Source organism: Anomaloglossus baeobatrachus, chromosome 2, assembly GCF_048569485.1.
Source record: "Anomaloglossus baeobatrachus isolate aAnoBae1 chromosome 2, aAnoBae1.hap1, whole genome shotgun sequence".
NCBI lineage: Eukaryota > Metazoa > Chordata > Amphibia > Anura > Aromobatidae > Anomaloglossus > Anomaloglossus baeobatrachus.
The window spans coordinates 125,449,591-125,464,999 of record NC_134354.1 but is presented as its reverse complement, the minus strand read 5'-3'; the positions used below and the strand labels follow the sequence as shown (position 1 = coordinate 125,464,999).

Genomic DNA, 15,409 nt, shown 5'->3' with positions numbered 1-15,409 from the left:
CAAAGTTCCGATTTTTTGTAACCCCTTATATAAAAGTAAACCTATACATTTTTGGTGTCTACGAACTCGCACTGACCTGAGGCATCACACCCACACATCAGTTTTACCATTTAGTGAACACAGTGAATAAAATATCTCAAAAACCATAGTGCTATTGCACTTTTTTTGCAATGTTTCTGCATTTGGAATTTTTTTGCCGTTTTCTAGTACACTATATGGTAAAACTGATGGTTTCATTTAAAAGTACAGCTCGTTCCGCAAAAAATGAGCCCTCACATGACCATATTGACTGAAAAATAAAAAAGTTACGTCTCTCAGAAAAAGAATGGCGAAAAAAAAAAACGGAAAGCGAAAAATCGGCCGGTCGTGAAGGGATTAATAAACTGAAATAATTAAAGGGTGCTAACTACTAAATACTTTATTTGTATTTAACAATGTTAAGTAGTTAAAGAACAGCCACTTCCCTGATCAGCAGTTATTACTTTATATAAATATAGAATTACATTCAAAGGACTGGACAACAATGTAATATGTAGCTCTCTGCTATGGATAAGGGTTGTCCTCATGAAAAAGAAGAAAAGAATTGCAGTTAACACAAGATAATAATAATACATTTCACTATAAGTGCAAATAAGACAACAGCATCTTCTTCCAAACCCAAACTTTATTATACTTTCATAAAAGACAAAAAAAAATAATATATGTTTCCAGTCATTTATATATTTCTTTAATTATAACTTTCTATATCAAATCATATTTAACGTTTTATTGTGTTCCATCTTCGCAAACCAGAAATATCAGACTATTGAATATTGACATGCGGATAGCGAGGTGAGACCAAATCATCTTTTTTGTCAGCCCTTTGGTAAATATAATTCAATGTCTTACAGCAGGAGCGCCTGTCAGCAACATTGAAAAATATATATCAAAACAAACAATTACATTTAAAGAAACCTAAAAGGAACCTATATCCATCTGCGTTCCACACGCATCCGTAATATTCATGAGCATTAGAGCAGACATTCCGATTGACCGCATATACAAGTCATCGGCTGCACATTTGCTGCCCTGCTCCAATGCACCTTCAGATGTTTCTACGGTAAATCATCTACTTGTGAAGCAGTGGTCTAGACATCCAGGATATATATAATTCATTGCAAAAAATAAGTGATTCATGAGAAAATAAGATAACTAATTTGCATTTATAGAAGAAATTGATTTGCATTTTAATTAAAACCTGTCCCAAACATGCACCAAAGAAAATCATACATTGGACTAAGTATTGATTATTTCTCTATTAGGAAAGCAGTCAGCCATCGATAAACTTTTACTAATGAACCATGCTATTGATTATCGTCTTACTATACCCAACTAACTATGAGCCTGTCAGTGTATTGTCACCAGCAAAAAGCAGGTGTCTATAATGATACAACAAACCGACACGGATGTAATCAGAGATAGTTAATGGAGTTTTAGGCTTACAATTCCCAATTGATCTGATGCACTGTGTTATGGCAGACACGGGGACTGATAAATGGGGCTTTTCAGTCTTATATAAATTAAGCACCAACTCTTATTATATGAACATTTATTCTACTTGGACCTCCAGCAATTAGGAAGTTGTGGATGGGGGATTCATTATAAACTTGGTACAACCCCTTAAATTAAGGAGGACCTGTCAGTTATGTCACATTTTTTACCAGGTGTAAATGTTGCTGTTCTTCCGTTTTTGGAGGAATTTTTGTTTTGTTCCTGTTTCTCTCCAATCCCGAAATTGGGCTCATCTTTACTGTATATAAATCTAGTCTTGTTAGACAACTGGCCGTGGTCCTTAAGAAGACTACACGAAGAGTTGAGGAGCACGCCTTGTAGGCTAAGAAGTCTAGATTTACATATAGGGAAAAGGGGAACAGGGATAGAAAAAAAAATACAGGTCCTGTTTAAAAAAAAAATAAGTAAAAAAACCAAAATTGAAGTGCTGTACAACCCATAGACATATGAACTACCTGCAATGTACACACCGTCTGCTGTTCCATATTTTTAATTCAACGGATGTTAAAAAAAATCTAAGAATTACCTATTAGTGAAATTCTGCTGTTGACTTAGTACCAAGTGAGAGCAAAGGGTAAATGGATCGTCGGCTTGTTAAATATGTATAAGTAGTCCATTTTCTCAGCTCCTGTGTCTGCCACTTTCCTCTATTGTAAAGTTAGTCTAGGTCAAGCAGCTGTGCATAATGCATGGATCAGGGAAAGCAGCCTATAAAAATACATCCGGTCATTTGGTCCTAGAGGAATTAAGACGCCCCCGTCTTGAAGATTGTCTACTCCTGCCACATGGCTCCATTCTCTCCGTTCTCATGAAATTTGTGCAAGTGGTCGGAGTATCTGGAAGTGAAAGATGAAGTAGAGGGTTATTGCAGGATACGGTAATTAAAATGACAACGCAATAGCAGAAAAACTCTCCTGTGAATTTATATCTTACAAGAACTTGTAGAAGTAGTGATACATTTAGGCCCTTATGTAGTAATATATTGATATTTCTGTACATCGCATATTAATACACTCGTGCTGCTAGGACAGCTTCTGACACCTCAACTTTTTAGTAAAAAGGCTTTGACTTTCGTTTGTGCAATTTCATATAATTAGTTATGGGTGTAAACTTTCACTACAACAAGGTGTATACACAATAGTCTGGATTTGTGAGATATGGATTAAATGAGGACATGTCACTTCTTGCAACTCAATTATGGCACTACAGCATCTTAATCTATTTGCTCTTTGTAGTTCACCCCTCCCGTATATAGGGATGGTTACTTCTCTATGAGGCTGAAACTACACCGCATATATAATCATGCTTCAATGTCGTTTTTATTTTAAAAACATTCTTTAAAGGGGTTGTCCGGGCTTCAGCAATAATTCTGACGTCACTCTCTAACTACAGACTCGTGGATCCCTACTTTGCGTGCACTGCACACTGTGGGGATTCTCTGCTGCCAGGAGTCATATGACCGCATTATTTGCTTACTTCCAACCACATTCCAACTAGACTGTATGAGCCTGTGCTCAATATACTTGCATTGAGTGAGGCCGTACCCATCTAGTTGGCACGTAATCGCATTTTTGCGGCCACACGACCACCTTCTCCCTACACCGGCAAGACAACCCCTTTAATAAGAATATTAAACATTGTGATTAACAAAGATATGGAAGACAGTATAAATCATATTTCCAAACAGTGTAAATATTGATTTGTCAGTTGAGGTTTTTTGCAAAGAAAAACTGCTGCAATTAACAGTTAAAGAGGCTGTCCACTACTTTGACATTGATGGCCTATTATTTTATTATTATTTATTTATAGAGCACCATTAATTCCATGGTGCTGTACATGAGAAGGGGGTTACATACAGAATACATACACAAGTTACAGTAGACTAGTACAGAGGGAAGAGAGCCCTGCCCTTGCGGGCTTACATTCTATAAGATTTTGGGGAGCAGACAGTAGGTGGGGTGTAGATTGGGCGGCAGCTCGCACGGTGGTCGGGCGGCAACTCCGCATGGTGGTCGGGCGGCAGCTCCACACGGTGGTCGGGCAGCAGCTCCGCACGGTGGTCGGGCGGCAGCTCCGCACGGTGGTCAGGCGGCAGCTCCGCACGGTGGTTAGGATAGGCCATCAATGTCTGATTGGCCGGGGTCCAACAGCCAGCACCCCCGCCATTCAGCTGTTCTCGGTCCTGGTGGTAGCAGCAGGGGTTCGGAAATGCCCAGTTCTATTGATTAGAATAGGAGGTGGATGTGTAGTAACCAGCTGCTGCCACAATTAGAAGACGAAGCAGCTCCGGAATTGAGCATTTCCGGCTGCCTGCTGCCACCGACAGACCAGAGTACAGCTGATCGGCGGTGGTGCGGGGTGTCAGACCCTGGCCGATCAGACATTGATGACCTATCCTATGGCTAGACTATCAATATCAAAATAGTGGACAACCCGTTTAAAGCAAAGTAGATGTCATGCCATGAAAACTCATGCCCACTATACGTTATTTATTTATTTTACTTATATAGCGTCAATATATTCCATAACTCTTTATAGATATCATCATTATCATTACCATCCACATTGGGGCTCACAATCTAAATTTGTATGGCGTGTGAGAGGAAATCTGATTATCCAGAGGAAACCCAAAGCAAACACTCGGACAACATACAAAATCCTTGAACATGTTGATCTTGGTGGGATTTGAACCCAGGACACAAGCGCTGCAGACTAAACTCCAAAAATCTATCTGGACACATATTTACTGAATTAACTAGGAAGCTAACCACAATCACTGAGAAAAGCAACTAATGTCTATAGTCCCAGAATCCTTGTTTGACATCACAAAGTCATATTGTTTAAAGCTTCGGTATCGTCTGACTACATTTTACGGAGCATGTATAGAGTTTCAGTGAATGCTTAAAAGGATATGAGCGTGAGGAAGGTATAATGGTTTGATAATGCTTTGGGTTAATGGTCTGAGCTGTAATGGAGACGTGGTTCTCTTCTCCACATTTCCATGTTTCTATTTTTTCTTTTAAATACATTTTCATGAATATCAATTGCCAAAAACAGAGGAAATTGCTTGTAAAGCCTACTTTTTTGGATGCATGAATATTTCCAATGGGAGATGTAAGGAAGTACTTAATCTCAGTAACAGTTGTAACATGATGATAGCAGTACTTTTCTGTGCTAGGAAATCCCTCTTATTTACAGCATAGACATCATAGGATCTATCTCATGTGCCTCATTGTAATGCATATACCTTCCGGCGTAGAGGCATGGAGACTAGTGATGAGGGAGCATGCTCACCCCAGCTCGTTACTTGATTGCGCCTCGGAGACTGAAAATGCTCGGAATTTCCCACTGACTTCCATTATAATTGGTACTCGAACCACGTCGGAGCACCCCGATGCTTAAGCAAGTAACGAGAAGTGGCGAGCATGCTCAGTCTTCATTGGTGACCTAATGCATGGTATCTGTGAACGCTGGCCTTGTTAGTGTGCGTTGCCTGCAGGTTGTCCTATTTTTAACTTTTTAATCTCCAAAACCTTATATTAAACTAGATACGGCGATATACATTCCTCATGTTATAATTTATCTACGTCAGCTAGGATTTCAAGTCATAATGAATTATGAGGGTAAAAATGTAAAATTGTTACAAGGATGCAGAAAAGAGTAAAAATAATAGAGATAAAGTATAAATGATACAGACTAAAAAGTACAATTCTATAACTGCAAGAAAAACAACTGAACAGCTCACCAGTCCAACATGACTGAGGGTGCGATGCAAGGAAATCCCGGGCCGGTAACCAGGTGGTGATGAAGCAAAAATTCAAGGAAAAAATCCAGCAACCGCAATGTTCAATAAAATTAAAACATAGCTTTAATAACGTAATAAAAAGCTTATGTAGACCAAGAAACTGTCTACGCGTTTCGAGCAAACACCAACTTGCTCCTAATCATAATCTTGGTCTACATATGCTTTTAATCTTGTTTTAATGGACATTATTAAAGCTATGTTTTAATTTTATTAAACATTGCTGGATTTTTTTCTTGAATATTTGCTTCATTATTCTACAACTGCCTATAACTAGGCAGGATATCTAATGCAAAACCAAAATCCATAGTACTGAACTCCTCAGACCGCCATTTACTTACTTCTTTGCGCAGAAGGCAGCACAATCTCTTCCCACACTTTCACTCCAAGCAGTTTTGTACAGGACCTAATAAATAAATGAATAGATGATGTGTATTTGTACTCAGTATTATCAGAATAATGAAACCCTTAAGCCCCCATACCCCTTAGATTGCGGACAGCCAAATGATAATTTGGCAGCCATCTTTCCCATACAACAAGAAGACCGCTCGCTTTGCCACCCTATGAAAGAGCAGCTGTCAGACATCTCTAGAAGTAGCTTATCTCAGGGAGAACAAAAGGATCAGCGGCCTAAAATCCAATATGACGGATCCTTACCTTCCCCAACAATCTGTCCAGTGATCCTATACACAGACTGTTGGTGCAACCTGTCGTTTGGCTGACTAATGTGTCGCTTTAGGCTAGTTTCACACTTGCGCTATTTTGACGCAAACGGAATCCGTCACTAATGTAGTACAGTTCATTTATTTACAGTGGAAGCGTGTTACTATGGCGCGTGTGTGTCATGCAGTACCCGCTTGTGTCCACATGATGTCGCGCTTCCACTGTAAATATATGAACTGTACTACATTAGTGACGGATTCCGTTTGCGTCAAAATAGCGCAAGTGTGAAACTAGCCTCAGTATGGATCGCTTTATTATCTAAAGTGGTTTTCCATGTAAAGACATAGCTGGTATATAAATAGGCGGTGAGATAATCTTGTGTTCTACTACAACGCAGTGGGTAATGTGGGATGGACCCTGGATCACACAGGCAAAGTGTCATTATAATGCTCCTGTTTCCATTACTGTATCTCTTGTACCTCACATATACTTTAGAATAGTGGGATCCATCTTATCCTCCCATTATTACCTCAGTTTGTCTTAAAAGAGTAGTAAAGATTAGGCTGTGTGACCCCAACAAACCTGTATGAAGACAATTAATGCATATCTCTAAAAACAGGTCTTCAAAATAATGTAATAGTCATTGCGTTCGGCTTTCATTATTATATAATTGCCTGGCTTTACTGTTATGCTATGTGGGTATTATTCTCAATTCTGAAATATAGACGTGATCTGTGCCCTTTTCATTGCACCCCCACCCCCTTCTATAAAGCCAGAGCGATCAATCAAGGAAAAGTGGGGTGGGGATAGACGAAAAACAATAATGGTGCAATGACCCGCTCGGCCATGAACATGGTGCACTGAGCTCCTCATCAGGATATTTAAATTAAAAAAAATCTGGCAAATGGATTAGGACACTTAGGGTACGTTTTTTTTTTTTTGTTTGTTTTTTTAATTCCACTACAAGGTGATGTGCTTGGTTTGAACAGTCATTTCTATGCTGGCAGACTCCCTTTAGGATTAATTGCTGTGTATAAGCACCAGCTCGCTGCAAATTGACAAAGAAGTCAGTACATTAAATGATTTCTTTCATAAAAGCACAGAACAAATATAATGAGCGAGGTAAAGAAACCACTAGTGAAAGAGCTGCCACAAATATCTTCAATAAGATTCAATATTTAGTATTATTGTGTTATTTCCAGGAACTCGATAATGCATTCTGTTACTTACCAAGAATACCAGACAATGCAAGAAGAGAGTATAAAAAAATGCAATTGTGCGAGCCACCTTATTTGACAGAATGAGCCGTCCCTATAGAACAAAAAAAAAGAAAAAGGATATAAATACATTACAGTTAGATAGTGTAGACAGGTATGCGGTTTCATTACCCCTCACTTCAGGCATATTCTGTATTATGAAGATGTATGATGTTTGGCTGAACGGAGAGAATCTGGAATGGTCTTCTATTAATAGTGCCCATCCACTGCAATGTTGTTTAAAGAGAACCTGTTGACGTTTTGCAATATAAAATAAATTCATGGCTGTAATACAGATTAAATTGATACTTTTTGTGAAGAAATCCGCTTTGTTGTTCTTCTTTAAGCAGCGTGTTAAGTTTTCTACTAATTAAATTTCAGTGCACAGGAGATGGACAACACACTGGGTCTTCCTCTCCCTATCTGTGATTCCCTTGCTCCTCCGTCTGCCTCCAGTTTTTGAATGATAGGTCATTGCTGAGATTTCAAATAAGGAATGCAGGTTATTCACAGAATGGAGTCAGGCGGAGTGGCCGGGGAATCACAGACAGGGAGGAGAAGACCAGTGTACAGTCTGGCCCTGGTGCACCGAAATCTAAATAGCAGACAACTTTACATGCTAATTAAAGGACAACAAAGCGGATTTCTTCAGAAAAGTTAGCAATGTAGTCAGTAATATAAACCCATTACAGCCATGTCTTTACTTTATAATAATAAAATTGTGCTATGTTCTCTCTAAAGGGAACCGGTCATGTGTAAAAACACTTTTAACCTGCAGATATGGAGTAAGTCTGCAGGATAGCGTCTAGAACCTGCCTGGTGCCTGCACTTTGAATCCTACTGCCGGGAGGAAATATACTGTATTAGTCCTGTCAGCGTTCCGGTTTCAGTCACAGGAGTTGCGCCGGCGTGAGTTCAGTCACCGTATGTAACAAAAGCGGTGGCTGTAACCAAGTCCCCTGCCCTGATTGACAGCTACTCAAAATTAGAATCTGCTGTCAGTCAGTGTAGGGAGCATGGTGACAGCCGGCATTCTCCATACACAGAGCTTTGACTAAACCCGCGTCGGAACCATTATGAGGACTGAAATCTGAACGCTGCTGGGAGGAATAAAGTTATTTTTTTCCTGGAAGTGGAGTTTAAAGTGCGGGCACTGGGCAGGTTCCAAATGCTAGTAACCTGCAGATTAACTCCATATCTGCAGGTTAATAGCGTTTTTTCACATGACAGGTCCCCTTTAACTAGGGTAATGAGATAAATAGGAACACCAAAGATAATTCTCTCTTAAGCACATTTTATATTCACAAATATCCTCAGAATTAGTAACAAACACCCTAGAATGGGCAAAACAATATATATTTTAGTTATTTATTTTACTTCTTACATAGTGCCATTATATTATTCAACGCTTTCCAGAAATCATCATCACTGCACCAGTTGGAACTCACAATCTAAATTCCTTATCAGTATTGTGGGAGGGAACAGGAGGAAACCCACACAAACACAGGGCGAACATACAAATTCCTTGCAGATATAAGGAATAGTAATCAAATGCTAATATGGGATAACATATGATCAATAACTCCTTGGCTAGAGTAAGGGCTAGTGGCCTACTGTCATCCACATTAGATATAAGTATTGGCACCCAGGTTCCCCTCTTATTCGTGTTTGTTATGGAACATATAATGCTGGCCTTTATGAAAAATACAAATATTAGCTTGGCACAGGTTAAGGAAAAGCAATACAAGGCTGCCCTGTAAGCGGACGATTTACTCTCATATATCAGTAATTCCGACTTTACTCCCATTCATTATTAAAGAATTCTCCATCTCTTTTCACTAAACTATATCCCAATTTTAGATCATACTATTGCTAATTTAACAAAATAAAAGATGCGATCTTGTTTTTATTTTCGTTTACATTTATATTGATTTTTCTTTAAATTTTAGGCAGTTCCAATCACACCCCATTTGTCTTCACTAAACTTAGACACACCATATGATCTACATAACATCTACACAGAGAACCAATTATTGCACCTTATGTAACCATAATCCCCAAGCGGGGTTAGTCAGCCCGACATTAGGAGATGTCATCAAGCAGCCATAATGATCAGGATATTTGTCTGGAAGTTTCTAAGAGATCCAAACAATGGATCCAAAACAGAATGAAAATTGTCACCATTACTTTGGGTCTTCTGGGACTCTCGACCATGTTGAGCTGATTAAATCACCTCAAACATATTTGGGTATCTTTGACTTCCAAGGGACATCTTTCCAGATATATTGGCATACTAATACGTTTTCTAACCCTTCAGTTGGACTCTTGTCTGGCAGTCCTCCTTGAATACTAGGATAAGCCACATTCTCCATAATTCCAAGATCACCAATTTTCAGACCCTCCAGGCACAGAACATGGACTTCATCCTTTCTTAATTAGCCTATACACAAGTGCGGTATTTTATAGTCTCATAGGAGTCAACAAACTTGAGAGTTAAGGCCCCTTTACACACTGAGACTTTCTAGCGATCCCACCAGCGATCCCAACCTGGCCGGGATCGCTACAAAGTCTCTGGTGAGTTGCTGGTGAGCTGTCAAACAGGCATACCTGGAAAACGACGCAGCAGCATTTAGAGACTTTCTAGCGATCCCGGACCTGCAGAACGACCTCGCTGGTTACTGGGGACGTGTTAAAGCAGCTATTTGAAAGGGAAGTTGCTAACGATGTTGTTGTAACGGTGTCAAACACACCAACGCATGCTGCTCAGCGGGAAACAAAGGACCAAAAAATGGTCCAGAAAGATTTGTAACGATCAGCAACCTCACAGCGGGGGCCAGGTGGCTGATGCGTTTCACACACTGCAATGTCGCTGGGGAGGTCGCTATTACGTCACAAAACCGGTGACGTTACAGCGATGTTGTTAGCGATGTTGCAGTGTGTAAAGGGGCCTTTAAAACTCTAACTTTGAAAACTTGTTCCTTTCTCATTCACCACCCATTTTGATCATTTAATTGCCTGTATACACAGGCTGACCACACTTCAGATCCACATTGATCAATCAGTAATAGGTTGGTCAGTGAGCATATAATGCCATTATCCTCGTTAGGACAGGTCCTGTTTACACAGAATGATGTGCTGCTGAGAGCGATGATCCTTTCACCTGATGAACAAGGTTGTTGATTAGCCGCTTGTTTACACTGCACTATTATCCAGGAACAAGCTTGATCAGTGTAAATTCACCTAGATATGGATCCCCTGTCTACACTATCTCCTAGGAAAGTGAGCTGAAGGAGGCAATAGTGGAAGACAATTGGGGTGCTCACTAAATTGTACAAATGCACATCCTATCTTCATTCCACTCTGCTAGCAGTATCAGATCGTTGTTGGAAGGGTTGCAATGAGGAGGGCACAATGACCTACATTTGGTGGGGTTGTTGCAGACTAAATACATTTCAACACATATATATATATATATATATATATATATATATATATATATGTATACATATAAAAAAAATATATACATATACTGTATATATACATATATATATATATATATATATATATATATATATATATATATATATATATATATATATAAAAATGTATATATATAAAAAAATGTATACATATACTGTATATATACATATATATATATAAAAATGCAGTGTACGGCCAGAGGGTCCTCAGAACTACTCAGATTGCCCTAATATCGAAATGGCCTGGCTCTATCTCTCAAAGAAGGAGATCTTTCAACATTTCTCAACATTTCCTTACAGTTGCTCATTCAGTAATTCCTAGACACTGGAAGGAATGGAACCACCTCCCATTGTAGAATGGTTCAAAGAAATACAGCATATAATGAGGATGGAGAAGTCAGCAGAAAAATTCAGGGACATATCAAAATTCAATAAGATTTGCTTTTAATGGCACACATAATATTAAATGGTGAACAAGCAAATTTTTGGGTTCGGCGTGTCGAAGATGAAAAAAAAAAAGTCTGGTTAGGGACTGGAGTTGAACCTGTACTTAAGCCTAGACCATGAACCCCATATAAGTCTATGGGGACTAGAACTTATGAGCTATAAAATGGTGCTGAAAAAGTAAGTAAAGTGGGGATTAAAGAAGGACAATTATACTTACAGAGTCTCAGTGTGGCCTCACATTGCTTACGGTCCACTTATTAACGCTCATGCATTTTCACTGTTTCTCCCGCCCACACTCTTTGACGGCGTCTGCGATTGCTTGCAGCCAGACTGCCGGCGTCTGCGACTGCTTGCAGCCAGACTGCCGGCGTCTGCGACTGCTTGCAGCCAGACTGCCGGCGTCTGCGACTGCTTGCAGCCAGACTGCCGGCGTCTGCGACTGCTTGCAGCCAGACTGCCGGCGTCTGCGACTGCTTGCAGCCAGACTGCCGGCGTCTGCGACTGCTTGCAGCCAGACTGCCGGCGTCTGCGACTGCTTGCAGCCAGACTGCCGGCGTCTGCGACTGCTTGCAGCCAGACTGCCGGCGTCTGCGATTGCTTGCAGCCAGACTGCCGGCGTCTGTGATTGCTTCCAGCCACACTGCCGGCGTCTGTGATTGCTTGCCCTTACACTAGCTGTCTGGGTCCCCAAAGTGGAGTGTAAACATAAATGAATAATTGGAAAAAATGAAGTAAGGGGCCCCCATATTTTGATACCCAATGCAGATAAGGCAGACAGCTGGAGGCTGCAACCCCCAGCTGTGTGAGTTATCTTGGCTGTATATCAAAATACGAGGCACCCCATGCAGATTTTTTTAAAACAATTTAAATAAATGTAAAAAGCGGCGTGCAGCAGCGTTCTCCCACCAGTTTTGATACCCAGCCAAGATAAAGCAGACAGCTGCGATTTCATTTCAAACACATTCAATTGTGGAACCTATTATTATTCCAAGATACATTGATGCAAATGAACTTTGTTCATGGGAAAACCCCTTTAAGCTCTTACAAATATCTTGTTCCCACTATATATTATTCTTTGGACTTCAATTGCCGCTTCAGAGGCTGTGACCAATCGGGTGATATGTGGCATACCTGGTGGCAATGCTCTAATGTGAGTGTCATATGGAGAAAAGTCACCTCTCTAATTACTACTACCATTGGACAGCCATCCTGCACCTCGCCGATGGTAATGTTATTGTTCGAGAAACCTCATAATGTTACTGGAACTCATTGCCTCCTACATTTTGTCGACATGGCCACCAAAGAAATCTTCAGCATCTACGGATGCTCTGTCAGTGTATTAACGCCACTACATCTGACAAGTTGGATTATTTGGATAATATATAGAAACTGTGATAATGAGTTTATTCATTTTATAGCTGTTGTTTATATTATGTTCAATAACATCTTTCTGAAACTAAAGTCTGTCCATTAATACTTAGATCTGGCATCACATGAGCCGTCTACGTATTATATGGCAAACTAAGCATTAGATTTCCACTTTCCTATGGCAAATTCAGCTCTTTGCCAAGGGTGACGGGATTCAGATAGATTGCCGATCTGGAAAGGGATATTCCTAACGAGAATAGTGCTTAAAAATGTTTTAGTTTTTACTTTTCAAACGAAAAGATGAGGTAAAATGCCTATTGACAAGATCTTGTAGGTCTCTTTTAATTTAAATATAATGCACGAGTAATGAAAAGTCACCAAATTACTGTTTGATCTACTCCTAACGCACCCGTAGAAGTACTCACCATGCTAAGAGTTGCTTTATCCCATGGACTTAAGCTCAGATACTTCCTTTGGCGTTCCTACAATATAAAGGCAAACTGTAAATTTTTCAGCCACAGAAACCATCTGTACGGGAAAGAACTTCAGCATCTAAATAACGAAAGAACACAGTGTATGGTGTAGGAGGCATTAAAAAGGTGTAGAGATTGCCCCTTAAAATAAAAAATAATAATTTGCTGTATTTTTTCCATAAAGAGTGGCACACCTTTCCATGGGCAGTGTCTGGTAATGAAATGGTACTGACAGTGCCACTGCTGCCCATGGATGTCCCTGGTATCGCAGCTGACCTCATGTAGTCAATACACAAGAATTACAATGTTTATGGAAACAAGTTTTTCTTATTCATGCCAACCCATTTTAAGTTCCCATTTATGTTGTTTTTAGATCAGTACACAGGTTGTCCAAGATACTGTATATGCAAACTTGCTTTTATTTATCACAGGATGGGGAAAAAAGTATACATACAATTGCATAATTCATAGTACACTCATCTGTCTCTATCATCCAGTGTGTAGAAAGATGCAAAACACCCTCTGTGGGCACTATAATGGCTGCTCTTCATATTTGGAATTAAGTATCTAATATCTATGCATCAAACCATCATAACGCGGATCCAGTTGAATGGAATAGTAGAATAACTTCACAGAAGAGGACACCTCAGTGCTTGTGTGCAGGACTTTATATTTCAGCAATGCTGGTGCGGATTCTTGTCTATAGTGGGCAGCGTTAACAGTAAGAGCTCAGGAAAATATATTTAGGATATGTGACGCTGGACTATCAGGTTGTCACAGGGTATTGTACAATCTGCCCTCCCATGCAATATCCAACTCCTTCTTGGTTATGGGTCCCCAACTACATGGTGTTGCCTACATCAGCTAATCAAAATCCTGGAAACACTCTGCACCACACCCACCAGACACACTAGTGGACGACCTGAGTGGAATAGGGTCGCCCACTTGGGGGATTGGTTAGGGGAGGTCAGAAGTGTCAGTCGAGGGAAGTAGTTTGGAAGTGAAGGAGAAAGGAAGTCAGGAGCACGGCTCCTAAGTAGTTACCTAGGTGGCAGACGTTGGTCTGGGCCTAGGGGATCGTGGCAAGGGGCACGGAACTGTCGAGGAGGACAGCCGGCGGCCTTGCACCATCACCGGGCTGGGACCAGGGCACGATGTGGTACGTGGACCTTAGGTCAGAGAGTAGCTTCAGGTAACATGACAATTTACCCGAAGAGAATGGAGCCTTCAAGATCCGCTCTCCACCCGCTCCAAAATCGGAGTACTAGCGCAACGAGGGGGATAGGACTTTCCACACTAACGGTTCAGGAAATCCAAAGCGTGAACCCTGAGAGCAAGCTACCACACTTAGCCATAGTGGGGAGTGGGCCCCGACTAGTTCCATACTACCGGGACCAACAGAGAAGTAAACTTAGTGCCAGGAGGAAGGTCACAGATCACCAGGCAGCACCATTGGGGACGGGACCCGAACTAGCTCCCCTCAGCGGCAGCGGTATCCAGAACTTTGGTTTATCCAGTTGTCGGTGTCAGCTTAATGGACTGAGTGAGTACGAAAGTGACCCCTTCGCACCAAACGGCACTCACCAAACACCATCACCGAGTCCCGGGGCATCCCCCTACCCGTGGAGGCTTCTAACACCTGGCTGCCCCACTTCATCACCCCCGGGTACACCCAACTGCAGCGGTTGTACCCCATATTACCACACACCACGGGTGGCGTCACAAACTCTAAACTCAATCCCCTGTAAATACCCCACCTTCATTTGAGTGGCTGCACGACCCCTGGGTCCGGAGACCCCTCCAGCCACCGTGCATCCGGATCCGAGCAGCCCGGCTGCTGGCACGGGGGCGGCATAGATACATAGTTACACAGTATAGTTGTAACCCCCCCATACATTAAGTTCAATAAAGGGATGGGAAAGGATAAATAGAAGGAAAAGTTATCGGTACAACCATAATAAGTGTACCAGTCTGAACTAAACATTAAGATCCCGAGTATTGATCAATTAGGTCAAAATTCTGAGCAGGAATGAGATGGACTCCTGAGGCGGACTATTCCACAGATTATTAGTGCTCATGGTGAAGAAGCCTTGTATCTTCTGAAGACTGAACCTTTATTTCTCCAAGTGGAGAGAATGCCCTCTTGTCTTTTGTGAGGTTTTACATGAAACAGCTTTTGAGCATATTTTATGTATGGGAAATTTATGTATTTCTACATGTCTCTAAAGCCTGCATCTCTGATCGTATGGTGCTGCACAAGTGCCTATGGTATGGGCAGTTTACACTTCTCAAAAGGCAATTCAATGCTGAACATTATATAGAGGCTTTAGAACAACATATCTTCCCATCCAGTCTACGTCTATTTCAGGG

At 40.9% G+C, this 15,409-nt stretch overlaps 1 protein-coding gene across 1 annotated transcript in view; it reads right to left on the bottom strand.

The window, feature by feature from the left end:
* Window positions 1-646: 646 nt before the first annotated feature.
* CUX1 (cut like homeobox 1) overlaps window positions 647-15,409 on the bottom strand; it is a 544,050-nt gene continuing 529,287 nt past the window's right edge. The window contains exons 20-23 of the mRNA XM_075335307.1: window positions 12,992-13,048; window positions 7,247-7,327; window positions 5,695-5,759; window positions 647-2,387 (exon numbers count right to left, since the gene is read on the bottom strand). Of these exons, the coding sequence (XP_075191422.1) occupies window positions 2,324-2,387; window positions 5,695-5,759; window positions 7,247-7,327; window positions 12,992-13,048 (267 nt within the window). The 3' untranslated portion in view covers window positions 647-2,323. The remainder of the gene's footprint in view (window positions 2,388-5,694; window positions 5,760-7,246; window positions 7,328-12,991; window positions 13,049-15,409) is intronic.